Source organism: Drosophila obscura, unplaced genomic scaffold (genome assembly GCF_018151105.1).
Source record: "Drosophila obscura isolate BZ-5 IFL unplaced genomic scaffold, ASM1815110v1 contig_28, whole genome shotgun sequence".
Taxonomy (NCBI): domain Eukaryota; kingdom Metazoa; phylum Arthropoda; class Insecta; order Diptera; family Drosophilidae; genus Drosophila; species Drosophila obscura.
The window spans coordinates 543,865-561,708 of NW_024542815.1; the positions used below are offsets into that span (position 1 = coordinate 543,865).

Here is a 17,844-nt window from a genome sequence, read left to right on the forward strand (position 1 = left end):
TAAAGTTGGTCAGGGCAACAAACAATAGTCGATGCGTCCCAACAGCTGTGGTAGCCCGATTCGGGTTATCGATGGATCTCTGTTAAACATAGCAGCAGTACATTTTGCGCTTAACAGCACAGCAGGAAATAAAACACACATTTGCGAATGTGGGAGCGCCTCGAAATAAAAAATATATGTATGACTTTTGGCTGTGACAGCAGGAGCCCCCCCTGATTATGTCAGTTGTCAGAATAAAGCTGTTCAGATATTTTTCTCAGTCGGCACACACAACATCTACAGAATACATACAAATTCCAGTTTCAAAATTTGTTTGTTTCCCTCCCCCGAAAAGGCCCGTAGAGTCCGTGGAGTCCGTGGAGTCCGTGTATGGTGCTTAGCGATGTCTGACAAGAGGAAGAAAGGAGACAGATCGAGCCGTAGGCGGGACCATGAGCGGAACCAGGAACGAAACAACAACATGTACAACCGACTGTGCCAGACGTTGGCCGCCGAGCACCGGAAACTGAAGGATCTGGAGCTGCATCGGGAGCGACTGATGGAGGAGATGCGCACCCTGCGCGCCCGCTTCTTGAAGGAGAACGCCCTCCTCCGGCGCACCGTCCAGCGGGGTCCGGGCTTGATGGCTGTGCCATCCCACCCGGGCGGAGCATCTGCCTCCGCCTCCGCCGCCACCGCCGCCGCCACCGCCGCCGTCACTGGCGGCAGTATGCGATCGGCGCCACGAGCCGCCCTTCCGGGACATGGAGTGACCCGCGGCATCTCGGTCCCCAATCGCATCCCCGTGCGATCGGTGTCCTTCGCCAATCCGAGCCCCACCAGCAGCCGCCAGAGACCAACGGTCACCCAGCAGGTGGCTCCGAGGCTGAGTCAGAAGAGGGAGGAACAGAAGCAGAAGCAGAGGCAGGAGGGTCCCAGCGGCCGCAAGAGCGTGCGCTTCCCAAAGAGGGTCCCAGCCACGAATTTGGGTCCGAATCCAAATCCGAACTCCCGGAAGCAGCCGCAACGCTAGTATTGCCAATTCCGCCAATTCAACGCTCTGCCTGTGCGATGACACCAAGCAGCCGGAGTCCGGAGTGGGATGAGCTGAAGAGCGGAGATATTCATAGGCGTGCAGCCGCAGCCTAGCCCCAGGCCAGAGCCCCAACCGTCACAGCAGCGACAGTCCCAGACGGACAACAGGAAATAATAATAAATAAGACAGCGCCGACTTTGAAGTTCTCTGGCAACAGTTTTTCGGCCCAAACAAATATACAAATTGGAAACCAAGCCCCAATTTTCTCTAATCACTAACCACCAGTAGTCACTATCTATCAAATAGTATTCCGAGGAATATCGAGAGCACATCGAAAGCCTCTTTCCTCTCTTTCCAATAGAATTCCATTCACCCAGCCATTTGCATTACACCCTCCGTGTTGCTTTCCTTTCAATGGACTCTTCCGCGCCATCTGGTGACCCCAATGTTCGCATGCCTCTGCTCCCCTTGGCTTCCCTGCAGGACCCTCAACCCTCGACATCCATTTCAAAGCAAATTAGTTGGCAACTGTCCGAAACAAATGCTGCCTAACGAGCAGAATCGAGTTGTGTGTCTCGTGTTTGGTATTTTCTGTTTGATATGCGATATGTGATATGTCGTCTTCATCTCGGTATGGATACCGATACCCATACCCATACCGATACTCATCCCCTGGGCCGTCTGGTTGTTTGTGCAACAAAAGACGTAACGAAATTTCAATCAAAATGCGAGTCCGGGCTCGGGACAAGGGACTCATCATAATATCTACTGTTGCCTTCTGCTGCAGAAAGATACTCCAGAAAGATATTGATATAGATATTGATTGGGGGGTGGGGCGGGGGGCTCTTCTTTTGTCCGCTCTCCTTCGACTGGGTCAAAAGGTTACCCACACATTTGCTGCGAGTGGAATGCATCTTTCGTTCGGTTCGGGGATGGAATGCACTTGAAGTTCTGTCGAAACCGAAACGAAATGCAAACCAAAACCAAGCCCCAGTCCCCAAGCCCCAGGCTCCAGTCCCTAACTGAACAAGTTTTTGAGCAACCCAAACCACCTGACCTACACGGGGTGGGGGGCGGCATGTACCGCACAAAAATTATTTGTGTGGGAGGCATCCATTTTTTTTTTTTGTATTTGTTGTTTGTTGCAAGCTTCTCAAGTAGGTCATTAGAGGGGACGTCAGGCCCTGCGCTCGGCGACCTGCAGCCTGAGTGGAGGCTTCTGAAGCTACTTGAATTATTAAATTCGCTTCTGCCACTGCCACATCCCGCACACAAAGTTTGTGCAGTTGAAAGTTTCGGTCGAGCATTCGGTGACCTCATCAAATATCGGTTGAGCGACGTTGCGCCCCGTGTTAACGTGCCCCTTAGGTACATGCATACGAGTAGGAGTACGAGTGGGAGTACGAGTATATGTGTCAGGTACCTCCCTCCCCCTATTTACCACCAACTGCCATCCCAGAAGTTACCGCAGATGTTTCCATAACTTACCGCAGAATGGGAGCGGAAAAGAAGCAAATATTTATTGCAATTTCTGGGGGAATGTTTCACGTACTAAAGATAGTTTTTAAATGCAGAAATTGGCAGCACAGGCGAGCGAGCATATCGGAGATCATTACGCGATTGTGGTATACATATATCCCCAGAAAGGTGCCACAAAGTCCGACTCTAAAGCATTCCCCTAACCAACCATTCAAGCGGATTGGGTGCGGTGCGCCATAGTTGTTTTCCGTTTTTTCTCCATTTTGCATTTGAGTAAAGTGTTTTGCCTCCCAGTGTCTGTTGTGTGTGTTCTGTGTGTGTTGTGTGTGCGCTGTACATCCCATAAAAAGTAATTGGAATTTTCATTTAATATAGAACGACACTGGCAGCGGAACACACGAATCTCTAACCCAGTTATCTCTATGCTCTCTGCCCGCTCTCTCTTCTCTGCTCCACAGCTCTCCACAATCGCAGCAGCAACTGAAAACTATGCATATAAACGGGGCCACTGATGCTGCTCCATCTATGTGGTACACTCCTGGCCGTGCTGGTATACAATAGTGGCACGATACGATGATGATGGGGTGGCTGCAAGGATACAATGTATCCAGTGGAGCATCATCATCATCCACCCCCCACCACTCACCATATACCGTACCCATATACAGCAGTTCTGGTTCGGCTCGTTGCTCATAAAACTCACTCAAGTAAAAGAAGGAATGGTTTTCGATATGAAATGCATGAAACTGACAGGCGAACATATTGCTGGCGCATTTTCTACCAAACACCCATCCCCTGCAGCCCCGAACCGGCAGAACCGCCAGAACCCCTAGAAGCGCCAAAGCCCAACCTGCAGGCATGGGGATGGGAATGGGGATCTTGTATCGTATCAGTTGGCTGACTGTTGCTTACCACTTGGCCGTTGTGGTGGCTCCCCCCCCCTCCCTACCACCCTCTTGAAGCCTCCTGGTGCCTCGTAAGCTCCTACAGCTGTCTGCCCGGCTCCCTCGCGCGTCTTCCTCCCTCTCTTCTTTCCACCACGTGGCCTATGGTTTGCCTTGCCTTCAGGCGACAGGCGGAGAGTGGCGTGGAGTGCATCCATCTCCCTCCTCCGACTATAAAAATGCATACTGAAAGCCCGTCCGTCCCATCAAATATGGGACATTTCGCTAACAAAAAAAATTGTTCTCCTTTTCAAATTAGTTTCTAAAATATATTTCGCAATACACACACTTATTACGTAGTAATGCTGTTGCATGCAACAAAAAAAGAACCCCATCGCCCGGATTAAGGGGGAAGTTCTCACATAGTTCCCACTTAGAGGTGGTCAGGGATGGGGACTAGCGCGGGGACTTGAGTCTGCAGAATGCCACTGCAGCCTGTTCTGTTTCTGGCGTTTTGATTACATTTCACGATAGGAGTACCAGAGAACAGGACGGGACAGAACAGAACAGAACAGGACACTCCGGGACTCCACTTAATTACAATTATTTGCATAGACACGCGGACATGTGACAGGGAATGAATGCTGCAACATTATCCATGGATGCATGGACCCATGGACCCATGAATCCATCCATTGTCCACTCGAATGGATGCATGAATGAATGTATATTTACCTGCTGGAATGGTTCGGTTCATGGGCAAAGGGCTCCGCGTAAATGTTGCGAACGGGTGGCACACGTCGTGGCAGTGGCGGCGGCACCGGATTATAGCCATCCATAATGGTATCACAATCGGAGTACTTCATCGATTTCATAGTCATTTTGGTATCGCGCTGCGCCACGTTGCTCTCGTTCGGTTCTCGTTTTCGGTTTTCGGTTCTCGGTTCCTTCTGTCACTGTTTTCACTGTATTTCAGGGCAGGGGATTAAAGTAAATGTTTCGTGGTACGTGGCACGTGTGGCGACTGTGCACTTCACTGACGATTTATGTTGAATATTTAATTTGTTTCGCTCTCCACGTTAATTATGTTGCAATGTTGCGATGACTATTGCATTTATTATTATTATTATTATTAATTACTATTATTGGCCACGTTGCATTTCATTTGCACTCGCACTCGCATGAATCATGAATCATCCGAAAGGGCTCTCGCTCTCTGCACTCCTTCAATGCCACGCCCTCGTCATCGATGAGGCATGCGGCATGGCCCGTGGGGGCCTTGGTGCCATTGCAGCCTCGTAGCCGCCACCTGGAGCTGAAAGTATCTCCTCCTCCTCCACCTCCTTTGCAGATCCGATCGGTTCCTTCGAATATCCTTTCGATATCGATATCGATTTCGATTTCGTTATTCGAATTCCTATTTTCGTGTCGTGTGCTGTAGGTTTTTTACATAGTTTTCATTTGGGATCTGGATGGAAATGGATTCAAATAAATACATGTTTGCAAAAGATTAGCTGGAGGCTTTCACACCAGCGGTCTCAACACCTTTTGCGACCTTTCGTTACGCCTTACATTGCCGCATTTTACAGTTGGATTTCTAACGTTTTTATAGTTTTGTATCCCTAATCTATATCGAAGCTTACTCACTGAATCACCGAACGAAGTCCAGCTCACTCAACATGATTTTACATACACTGCTTAAATTTTAATCAATATCGGCTCCACATTTATGATATTATCATCCCCTTCCCTTCCATTTTTTTGCATGGTTATCGCGGCTTCAGTCGTTGTTTTCGGGCTTAAGTGCTTGCCCGGTAACATATTTACCCCATCCCACATCCCCATTCCCATTCCCATTCCGATTGTCCATATGCGAAGGGAAGCAAAAATCATTCTTGGCTTTCGTTCAAGAATGTTCATGTTCAAATATGAAAACTGGATTCGGGCCATCAGTGAAGGAGAGAAGGAGAGGGGAGCAGAGGCAGAGGCAGAGCCAGAGCCAGAATCGGGAACAGAATCAGGGCGAAAGCGAGGGCAGAAACGAGAGCGAGAGCTAGAGCTAGAGCCAGGCAGCAAAGCCGCATTTGCTGGACAAACAATCAGAATAAGTGTAGATTCCAGTGTAGATTTTGGTACGAGAGTTCTTGTATCTCGTTGCACACCCAACACACACACACACACACACACACACACACACACATACAACATATTTGTTACAACAATCCCTGCCACTGACACCGCCACAGGCACTGCCTCTGCAACAGTCCGGTTGGACGGATGGACTGCGGGCTGGCTGCTTGGCTGGCTGGCTGTTTGGCTGGCTGGTGTATCGCTCTAATCACAAAATCCCACCCATGATGTGCGCCACGGTGCGGCAAGCGGCAAGCGGCAAGCGGCGTGCGGCACGGACCAAATATTCAACGTCATTGTGTAATATTGGAAAGCACTCGATGGAGCGGAGGGGCACGGGCGCCGATTCCAAACAATTTCGAATGTAATCCGTTATTGTTCGGAGAGGGAGGAGAAAGCCAAGCGGAAAAGATCGAAATGTATCTCATACAATGGAGAGAATGGAGCAGAGCAACCATAACCCGTCTTGGGTTAATGTGGCATAGCCACGGGATTTTCATCTCAAATTAAATTTATGATATGGCAAAAAAAAAACTGAATAAAACACCGCAGAGAAACGAAAATGAAAAAGACACCTCAAGTGAGCCGAAAAAATTTGCAGATGCCTCGAGACGCCCCGAGATGCAGCGATGCACAGATACACATACAGAGAGAGCCGAAAACGGTTAAGTGGACCTTTGGCTATTCCTTGGGACCATCGCCAGAAAATAAATGCGGAAGAGAGCTGCGGAGAAATGTATCGGGGTTTCTTCTTCTTCAACTATTAATGGAAACTCTGTCATTAATCAGACAATATCAAAGATACGGACAGATAAAGTGTGTGTGCCGTGTCGACATGTCTCATATTAATTAACACACAGCAGAGTGAACTGGCACATTCCACAGATATGGTACACATACAGATACTTTTGTATCTACAAAGCACAGCAGCAGGTCTCACAGCCTTTCGGCTCATAAACGAACATAATTTCACGTTCATTAAAATCATTAAAAGCAGCGCCAAAAGATATCCCATTGCATCACCCTTCGAAAGAAAAGTTCGTTGGATGAGATGCCCCCGAAGATGATCGAACCGTGACATATGCAAAAAACGTTCAGATTAGCCACAAAAAATGAGGGAGCGAGTATCGCCACACAGCTGGCGGAATGTCATCACTGGAATTGAAAGAATTCTTTGGCATCGAATTGTGTAATGTATCTCTGGGATATTCCGATATAATGGCCATGATGATATGCTCAGTGTTTATCTGCAATCCGTTGAGTAGGATTACTCGTTTTCGTTTTCTTTTGTTTTCGATTTTAAACAGATTTTATGAAGATACATTTGGCAGATACATTTCGCACTCACATAACGAATATATACATGTGTACATATCTGTACCTTTGAGTTAAAAAAAATCCCATGGATACCATGTAGCTTGAGATACGATCTCATATTTTTCTTGGAAATTTGTTGAACTTTATTTGTTCTTCAATGTCTTTGGCCCCATGAATGATCGCTCACTGATCCTTTGCTTACTCTCTCTCTCTCTCTGCCTCTCTCTCTCTCTCCCAAAATGTATCTCTCAGATGCAAAATCTGCTCGTTGGCTGAAGTCCGGACTCCGGAGCCAGGCCAAAAAGCGGCTCAAACAGCTCTAGATTTAGTGGCCAGAGGCACGAACATGGCCCTGCTACTGCCTCCCTACCCCACTGTTGCCAACTATTGAAACAGCTTCCCTCTACCAAGCCCCTTACCACTATCCTCCTCTCTCGCAGCACTCTCTTCTCATATAATGCTGCCGAGTTTCGGGTTTGTCTCGCAGCGCATTAATCTTTCGTTTGGCTTCCAGGTTCGCTGCACTCCACTCCACTCCACCCTACTCCATTCCACGGCCTACGCAAAAAATGCAGCGCGAAAATGAGGCAGGAACAGAGAGCCAGTACCAGTACCCGTACCCGTACCCGTACCCTCTTTTTGCAGATAATTAAGGTTTTCCCTTCTGCTCTCTCCCGTTAGAGAAAAAAAAAATGTTTTGCTTTGTGTCGCAAATCATGTGGCACGCCCCTCAGCCCCGCTTCAATGCCCACAGCTCCTACTCTTGCACTCTTCCCCCTCTCTCCTCTGCTGCACACTTCTCCTTCTGTTCTGGTCGCCTGCTCCCCCACACACTGACCGAACTCCTGCCTGCCCCAAAATGCTACCAAACGAGTTCGCAGCCAGTTGCAACAAGTTTTCAGCATATCGATAGGATGCAACAGACACACGAAAAATCAGCAGCAGCTTAAATGGGGAATAGACTGGAGACTGGAGCTGGAGACTGGATACTGGAGACTGGAACTCGAGACGGGAACGAAAACTTAAACTAAAACGAGTCGTAAGGTGACGGGTACGTGAACAGGTCTGGACCGGACACTACAATACCCGGACCCGGTGGTACCCAATCATTTTTGATACCTATGTACGTATGTGCAATGTACATTGTGCACACATATGTAATCTCTCTCTCTCTCTCTCTCTCTCCCTTTCTGGAGACTGGAACTGCGCTTGACACTTTGACTGAATCTCTGGAATTTAAGTCTCTTCTGGAGACTGGAACTTGGACTGCATTGACTGATATTGAGAATCGAGGGAGAAGAATGGGTGGCAGGGGTATTGGGGCATTGGGCAAAACTGGTTTCCCCCACACAGAAGACAGAAAAGAGCCGCAGCTCAAACGGGGACTTGGCGGGAGACTGGAATTAAGCCTGACACCGCCGACACTGGCAAGAGGAAGGAGGGAGGAGGAAGGCATGCAGCATGCAGCATGGGGCAGAAACTGGTTTCCCCGCCACTCTCTGATTCGGATACTCATCCGATATCCCCCCCTTTAAAATGTCAACGGCTAAATGTAATTAAAATTGATTTTATTTCCTTACGAAAACTCAACATAAAACAATTAAATGGCGTCTAACCCGAATGTAGGGGCACCGCTCTCCTTCTCCTTCTCCCCTCCCCTCTCCACCCATCCCTTCCCATCGTGCCACTCGCCACAACAATTTGTGTCAACAATTTTGATTATTTATAAATAGTAGAGGATCCGAGTCCGAGGGCCCAGCGATTGCTGTGTGGGGTGGTGTGGTGTGGTGTGTCATTAGCAGGGCGACAGAGTGAGAAAAGTTTTCGGGGCACAACATTTGCCACAAATGTCAGAAATAATCATGATGGCCAACACGGCATTTCATTTAACAACATGAGGAGGGACACCTCCTCCTCCTGCTCCTCCACTACTCCACTGGGAAGGCGACACGCAGACAGAGAGACAGCCAACAAGCCAAAGGGTTACCCAACAACATTTTTATGTGTCTGCTGAAGGAGTGGAGTGGAGTGGCGTGGCGTGGTGTCGTTTCCAAAAAATGTTTTCAGTTTTTACGAGTGGGAAGTGCGTGCCGCACAGTGGGGTGGAGAAACTGTGACCGAGATGAGATGATTCCCGAGTTGAGGGACCGAATAATTAAGGCAGCAGATGCGATGGATTCTATGGCCGCGATGGATGCGGATTGGCCACCAGAAATGGGGGGGACTTTGATTTTGGGCCAAAGCTAATTGGCCAAAAGGGGCAACCATTGGGTGGAGAGTGTCACAACTGCGGTGACAAGATCACGATGCCACAAACAGCTGCAGAGAGCGCTCTCTCATCTCAGTTCCACGAAAGATCACTCAAAATAATCATCGTGGGAGTCAAGGAATGGGGGGGACTGAGGGGACTGCAACGCTCACTCCAAGCTTAATCCCTCGTCACGATCGTTTTCGTTTTTTTTTTGGGAATGGATATAGGAACGAAAACATTGAACACTCAATCGAATTCGATATCGAGCTTGGAAACGATTATTGGATGAAATCACTGAATATCACTGCTCACATATAGATTATGTTTAACTTTAATCTATAGCTGCAGCTGAGAGCTAAATATTTATGGCATATTCAAGCTCTAAAATGAAAAACGATCTGTCGACCCGATCTGTCGCTAGATGTGCGGCTCCTGAGGGCGGGATATCTGGCACGCAACGATCCTCAATGGCACTGAGGCACATGATCACACAGAAAGTTGACTTCGACTCCCCTCGATCTCCCCGTCACCCAATCCTCCTCCTCTCACATAAATTAACGCCCCTGTCATAAGTGCGAGTGCGCAGTGCATTTCAAGGTCTGGTTTCCCTTTGGGGCGAACCGAACAGAGCCGAACCGAGCGCACGCACGCGTTGCCCCACAGGGCCCCCTTTGCCGCTTTTTGTTTAAATATTTTGCGTGCTTGGAGACTTGTGGTGCAATCGCAGCAAAGAGTGGGGAATGCCTCCCCGACTCGGGACGACTGGCATTTATTTGTCTTGAAAGTTTTATTGCATCTAAATTTATGACTTTTGTCGCTTGTCCCCTGGTTTCCCGCTCCTCAAATGTGCAACTCAATGCTGCTGTCGTGGATCTTGGATCGTGGATCGTGGATCGGGGTTCGGGTATTGCAACGGAAAAGGAGATCCCACTGTTCACACCTACATAATTAAAAGGAAGATACTGCACTCGGAAAAATGGGAAATCGGGGAATACATATGTATGCTATGTATTCCACCCTAGTGTGGTCATTCGAGGATCTATCTATCTAACAATACTTCCCCGCAGTGCATTAGGCGAAGCCACACAGTTGCCAGCAATCGTGTTGAAGGATTGCCTTTGTGTTTGTCTCGGATTCTGGTTCTGGTTTCGATTATAAGCCCCCGGCTGCCGCCCTGCTGCTGCTGCTAATTGTGACTGTGATAATGATTACGTTGGTGGAAAGTCTCGCAGGGGCGGCAGGACAGCAGCACATAATACGCCTGCCTGCAAATGTGCTTATCGTCAGAGGCAGCAGAATGTGTCAGAACTTTTGCTTCTGTCACGAGACCATGTCTAGAGAGAGGGCAGGGAGAGCAGCCTTCCCCCGATAGCTTATCAGGGGACATGGCACTCACAGGGAACACGTTCCAGCGGCTCTTTTCCTTTCAAAATTAGATTAAAATCTTGCAGGAAATTTTATAAACTTGAAAAATGAGCGTCAAGTCAACCAAACAAAATAAGTTCGCTATACAAATACCCGATAAGCGCCACTACATACATATGTACATATGTATGTATGTATATATTTAAACAATTTCCCGTCGATCAAGAATATGTGAATATACTCCCACAGTACCTGCTGGTCTCCAGCACCTGATCAAAGTCCGCAAAAGATGGCAAAGAAAAGCGAGAAAGCTTCGCCAATAGTGGATGGTGGTAAGGGTGGCAAGGGGGTGGGGTTCTTCTGTGGGAAATGTTGATATTTATTGAAAGCAGAGAATAGAAACGAAACGAGGCACAACAAAGTTTTGAGCCGCCACCGCGTGCCGACTCTTCGCTGCCCTCCCATTCCCACCCATTTCATCTGCCCATTTCTCCATCCCATTCGGCGCTTTTTTATTACAAGAGGGAGCAGAAGGAGGGAGAGGGAGAGGGGGAATAAGAGCGAATAAATAAAGAAAAAAGTAAAGTAACGCAAAGTCAAGTCAAGTAAAGTGCACAAACGACGGCTGGGGGGACACAAGACAGACGCGACTGACGACACGACGGGAATGAGATACACATAAGCTTGCATAGACATCATAAAAAAGTTAAGCTCAAGATACGAGAGAAGAAGACACAAAGATATACACACACACACATGCACAGGGTACATGGATACACGGATACACGTATGGGTGCTCAACAAAAGAGCAATTTGTTATTTAATGAAACTGAAAATGAAATAAACTCAAAGGCAAAGGCAGAGGCAGCAAAAAAAAAAAGGAAAAAAAATGTATCTGTAAGATGAAAGCATTAACACAGACAGAATGCTAATATCATATGCACACACATACACAGAGTCAGCAAGGGGCATGGGGCATGGACTTCATGGAAATCCAACAACAGAATCAGAGCCTAAAAAACCGAAACCTAAACCGAATCCGAATCCGAGGCCGAGGCAGAAACTGTCGTGTCTCTTGATTATTATCGGAGCAGCGGCTCAGAGCAGGAGAGCAGCAGAGCAGCAGAGGAAGAGAGATGGAGAGAGCCTCGACTTGGCCTTAGTCGCAGATACATACATACATATTTGTAGCTGTATCTTTTGCATTAACACAGTGGAAAAGTAGCAAGACCGAGCGAACAAAGTTAAGCTAATAAAGCAGAGCACCGAGAATTCGGTTGTAGGTGGTGGGAAGGGGAGGGGAAGGCAGGGGAAATTAGGAGAAATGGGATAAAATTGGTTTGGGGATAAGTGAAAACTGGTGTAGTGAAATTTTTGTGTTCCAGCGATACGCGAAGGGGAAAGATACAAAGAAGAGGGGGCACAGCCATCTGGCATTTGGTTTATGGTTTATTCCCGCGAGGGTAAATCTAAGAAAAGTTTATGCAGGATTCGATTATTGCAGGATAAAAGGAATACACTCGTAGTATCCATATTTTGTCCAGCGAAGTATCTACATATGTACCCGATCAGTGGAAACATATCTTATGTCCTTGGAAGTCCATGCTTCGGTTGTCCTTCTCCAGTGGTCTATCTACGCATTAGTATCCTATTCAATGTTGGGGCAACCCCTAGGAGAAACTCAATCTATAGATTTTAATATTCTTTTTATCAACAGACGAAAAAAGGGACTTGCAGAAACAATATATTATAGAAAGAAAAGGAAATATACAGGATAGTTTCTCTATTCCCACGACTCGAAACAGTCGACAGACATTTTCGAAGATATTCCCACTCGATGACCGTATCGATGATTTCGGGCTGGCTTTAACTTCCTCTTGGGGCTTCCCATCAAAATGGGAGACTGGGTGAGTGACAGCTTGTTGGCTTGTTACTCGTAAAATGTATCTGCGCATCTGCCTACGTCGCCCGCCCAATGGCAGGGCCAAGCCCCAACTTTGATGATCATCGGAAAACCCTTTTCTGCTCGTCTGTTGTTTTCCCTCCCACACGCCACAAATCCCAGTGCAGTGGTAAGAGCGTAGCATTTATTTGTCGCTTCAGCAGACACAGAAATTGGATGAATCCCCGAGACATGGGACCCCAGAAAACGTTCCGCTTCAGTGCATCATTGCTGTGTTGCATTTTAACAAGCCGTTTGCCCCAAGACTCAGAAGTCTTCGGAGGTGAAAATGGTGTCGAGGCGGAGGCAACAGCAGGGGCAGGCGCTGCGGCAGGGGCAAGATGATTGCCACACACACACACACACATGGATCGTTAACGGTGCTGCCACAAAAGGGCATGGGATCCCAGGGGATTGGGGATTGGGGTTTGGGGAAAAACAAAGTATATGTATCTTATAAATCTGATCGGCTTATCGCCGTCGATCGTTTTGCATTCGAAATGAGATTCAATCTGAGCCCGAGAGACGAGTGGGCGGGTATGCATCTGCCTCTGGCTCTGCATCTGTGTCCGGATCTGTGTCCGCATCTATATTTCCATCTGCGTATCCATCCACAGGCGACCGGCTGCGAAACGTTTTACACTCAATAAAGGCGTCAAGAGCGCCATAAAAATTATCACAGACACAACGCAGCAACATGCCACACAAACAGCACACAAAGCACACAAAACAAAGATACAAGCACATTAAATAAGTTACATGGTAAATAAAACAAAACAGGCACCGAGAAAATTACACAAAAGAGTATATGGGGAGAACCCTTTGGCAGCTGCAGATACTCCAGTTGTTTTCGGATATAAAACAGATACATATACATGTGTGCATGCATATACTGCATATATATATGAATCTTATGGGGATCTGGCACGGGTGGGACCCAGGCATTAGCTCAGCAAACCGAGTACCAACCGCATTAGAGCACAATTAAACCAAAGAAACATAACGCACAAAGTATCTGATATACACACACACACACACACACATGTATGTATCTATGGGGGCCTGGGGGTGGGCATGGCGTTGGGAACAGGGGTGTTGATTGGCATGTTCGGGTGTCGGAGTGTTGGAGAGTTCATCGTGGCACTTGCCAGCAGCGCAATTAGGCGGCCATTGCACTGTGCCTCCTGTCTCCTTTTGGGGCACTTTTCCCTCTGGGGTCTGAATCTTTTTTGGGCTGAGAGATGAAATTTGTATCAGAGGCTGATTCCCATTCGCACTTTTGCTATTTTGCTATTTTCAATGAATGGAGCTGCGGATACGAATGGGAAGGCAAATGCGAATGCGACGCGACTGCGTGCCTCTTGACAAGCGTGCAACAATAATTGGCACAGGGCCAGGGATATTCCAAGTCCATTGATGAAAAGCAGCCAGCGGCAAAGGCAGCACAAAGATACAGTAAGAGATCCGCCAGATACATGGCTACACGCAGATCTGGCAGATACATAGCAATGCTTAACCCACAGCAGCTCATTCGCTGACGCGTTTTTCCTCGATTTAAATTTAGCCACTTGAATTTCCGCCGCTTACTTTTTTACGATGCATGCCCCTGCCCGTAGCACATGCCCCATGCCCCTTTCCCCTTTCCCGCGCCCCCTTTTCTAGGGGGAAAATGTTTACAAAATATAAATAAAAGCATAAAATATTTTGTCGACTTCCGCTCGTAATCACCAATTAGTGATGCCAAACTGACAAATAATCTTACACCAGAGACGCAGCAGCTTGTGGCCGCTGGACAGCAGATGCACGAGTGGATCAGTGGCATGTGCCATTGGGCATGGAGCATGGGGCATGGGGCATAGGGGAGTTGATATATTTGTAATAAATTGCCAAAGTCAGTCCCCAAAAGTTGGGTCACACTTACATCATTAGTCAACGGGCGGGCGATTCCCACTAAATTCAAATGGAAATACACAGCATCTAGATTCAGATACACAAACAAGACACACACAGGCATATGTAGATACGGAAATAAGATACTGATAAACGGTTCAGAGCAGCGTTGGGGCATTGTCAAATCTACCGAATCGGAGTGCACTCAATGGAGCGCGCCTGGTGGGAGGGGAGGGTCTTCCCGACCATTGCAAAATAATTCGTTCCTTCTAGCTTTAATAATAATATGATCCGAGCCAGATTCGGCCATCTGGTACTGCGTTTTCCCCTCCATTTTTCCCTGACGCCGAACGGACGGATTGCTGCCACGCAAAAACGCATTCGAAAACTGCTGAGACCGAAGCAACTTTTGCCATTTGCTTCGTGTTTGCATTTCGCTCCATTTTGCGTCTGCCACTTTCGGGTTTCGCACTTCGATTGCCCCGCCCCCAAGCCACAGACCCAACGCATGCACCTCATTCATACCACACCCCATCTGTGCCATCGGCCACTATAATACGAGTATATGTATATGTATATATGTACACATGTACATATGTATAAAGAGACGCTGACCAATCAATCGATTTGTGTCTCCCTTTCGGGGCTTCTCCTCCCTTGTGGCAGGGCTTTCCACGGAAAAAGATCAAAGAAAACCAAAGCGAAAACGCCTGGGAAATGAGCTCAAGTGTTTTGGCTCCTCTTTGGTTTCGTCGCTGTCGTTGCCTTTGCCTTCGCTTTGATTTTTAGAGTGCCCCGCCCCGCCTATCCCCAGTCCGCAATCCCCAACCACAGGCCTCAATCCCCCGACCAATCCCAAGGAAAACCCAAAGCACAACCCAAAAACCAAATTGGCTTTCTCTTGACATTTCATTGGATTTTAATTCGCCGCGTGTTCTAGTTTCCATTTTCACTCCTTGCGTCATGGCGCGGTTCGGCGTGGGGCATAGATTAATGAAGATTTTCTCTAGTCAGTTCAGCGCACAAATTCCATTGATTGATGTCTTTACACACGGCTCCTTCGCCCCTGTCACACTTCAGCTAGAAGTTTTCCCCGTGGAGGCTGACGGGGGAAATTCTCTAAGCTGCACGCAAAAGTCATGTCTGTGGGGCGTTTGTTGTGGGTTGCTGCACCGCCAGATACGAGTATCTACGCGTACGAGTATGGCCATGAAAATCTTTTAATTATCGTGTTAGAATAACAGTTAATCGAGTGATCGATATTACCAATAATTCCCCGAATGCTTTGCAACCGAAAATCGAATTAAATTTACTCTATTTTTGTTTGAGATGCTATAGATACTACAGATATATGTGCGATAACCAGCCCACCCACACAATCGAAGATGCCGCAAAGGGATGTGCGAACAAATTGGCAGGAACCGCAGAAACAGGCAGAAATTCGGTTTTTGGGAAACAAGAAAACACTCGATGGAAATTAAAGCAATTTCCTGTGGCAATTTCAAGATGGTAAATTAAAATACAAACGACGACGGAGTCAAAGATACTCTATCCACAGATACACAGATACAGAAGCACACAAGCACACAGAGGCAGACGACAGATGACTGCGTCGGATGCTAAGACCGCCATTCATAGATATTTAATTAGCAGAGTGCCAGGCGCTAGAGAGAAAGGGAGACGGAGATTGTAAATTGGCAATAATCTCAAACCGAATCTGTAGCTGTGTATCTGTGTAGCTGTATATCTGTATATGTATCTGTAGCCGCAGCAGTACAGTGTCATCCGCAAAACCGAAAAACGTCAAGAAACAGCAACAGCGACAACAAAGTAAATGAAGATGAGCACTTCCTGCAACAAAAGCGACAACAACAACAACAAGGAGCTGTGGCACAGCGAGCGTAGAGTGGAGAGAGTGGAGAGTGGAGAAGTATCTGTGGCACACACGAAACATTTTTAATCGAGTGCAACGCCATGAATGGAGCAGAGCAGCAGCAGCAGCAGCAGCAGCATCAGCAGCGGCAGTACATGCAGAAGTGGAGGCCTCTCATTTGTTTGTTTAAACAGAGATTGCAAGTGTATGCGTGTGTGTCCCACAGATACATTTACGGATACATTTACAGATACATTCGCGGCTCTTGTATCTTTTATACGAATGAGTTAAATGCTATGCTCGAGTTGAGTGAGTGATGCATCCCAGGGCGCATCCGTAAGATAAACAGTCGCAGCACGCAACGTTTAACTTTTCATTTGCCAGCCAGCCATTCAGCATATGTATTTGTGCATTTGTTCATCTGTGCATCTGTTGCGTGGTGCTGCGGGTGGGTGCTGCGGTCTGCTCGCTGCAAAGGTCACGGGCACGCTCCGTTGCATTTCGGCCGCAAAAATATTCTAAAAAATTGAACAAACCATTAAAGATATTTATGAAAGCCAAAAGGGAATCTGTGCCAGCAGATAATTAAAGTTGCATCAGAAAGATGCAACTCTCAAATATTGAACCATTTTTAAAGTATATTTTCTCACAAAGAACTTCCTCAATAATGAATCAAATATTTACACACGAAAAATGAAGCAAAGAAGAAGTTGAATCCAAGACTGGGACTGGAACTGGGACTGGAACTGGAACTGGGACTGAGGCAAGATGAAACTTTTGTATCTTTTGTTGGGTGCGAGAGTATCTTTTTCTGTGGAAACTTAAATTCGGGGCTAAGCCAATAAGAGGGGAACGTTGGGTTGTTGGCTTGTTGGGCTGTTGGCTAGGGGGGGATGGGGTTTTCATTTCTGTGTTAGGAGAACCCTCAAATTTCCAAATGATTTAACTTGCCACTTCAATCGTCAGTGGAGGGCGCTCGGAGGGAGAGACTAACTCATAAACTGCTGAGAGTGAAGATACTTCAAATGAATGTGCGTGATGGTCCAAAGCGGAGGAGCGGAACCCGAAAAGATCCACAGCGGGGAGAGTGGGGATAAAGCGACTTAAGACGAGCAAAAGTCATTGAGAAATTGCGATGGCAGCAGAGAGGGGAGGAAGGGACACATACACATCACAATGCAAGAGTGGAAGTGGCTTGTGGATTGTGGGGTGTGGGGTGTGGAATGTGGATTGTGGATTGTAGGTGTGTGCAAGTTAGGCCTCCTTTTACCTCTGCCGCTTTGTTTCTGTGAGTCTCTGATTCTCTGATTCGAATAAACGTATAAATTCGGTCAGGCGAAACCTCATACTCAATTGAAGCCAATTGAAGCTAATCATTTGCTATTTAAATACGGGGGGCAACACACTGCGAGGAGACCCCGAGACAGACTCCGGCTGAGATGCGGATACTGCAATAGATACAAAGATACATATGGGAATGGTGATGGTAATGGTAATGGTACTGGGAAATGGTCTACCATTTGACGGGGCTTTTGTCCGCAGATCATAGACCCAAAAACTCAAAATTATCATGATATCATGAGGGAAAAGCAGAGCTTATTCGAGTGCCACTCCACTGGGACATGGGACATGCGAGTATAGGGGCTTCGGGGCTGCGGGGCCCTAACCTTCTCTCAACAGAAAACAAAACATTCGAAT

General features: G+C 47.3%; 2 protein-coding genes across 5 annotated transcripts in view; one reads left to right on the forward strand and one right to left on the reverse strand.

The window, feature by feature from the left end:
- The window catches only part of LOC111070082 (teneurin-a), a 134,881-nt gene that overhangs the window by 97,028 nt on the left and 20,009 nt on the right, over positions 1–17,844 (reverse strand). For 2 of the 4 annotated variants that reach the window (XM_022360390.2, XM_022360389.2), the window contains one exon: positions 4,114–4,846. The exons of the other annotated variants lie outside the window; for them this stretch is intronic. In XM_022360390.2, coding sequence (XP_022216082.2) covers positions 4,114–4,259 — 146 coding nt within the window. In that variant the 5' untranslated portion in view covers positions 4,260–4,846. The remainder of the gene's footprint in view (positions 1–4,113; positions 4,847–17,844) is intronic. 4 annotated transcript variants of the gene reach the window in all.
- Positions 242–1,265, forward strand: LOC111070084. The gene has a single exon (XM_022360391.2). It carries the CDS (start codon positions 383–385, stop codon positions 1,010–1,012), a length of 630 nt encoding a protein of 209 aa, XP_022216083.2. The 5' UTR covers positions 242–382; the 3' UTR covers positions 1,013–1,265.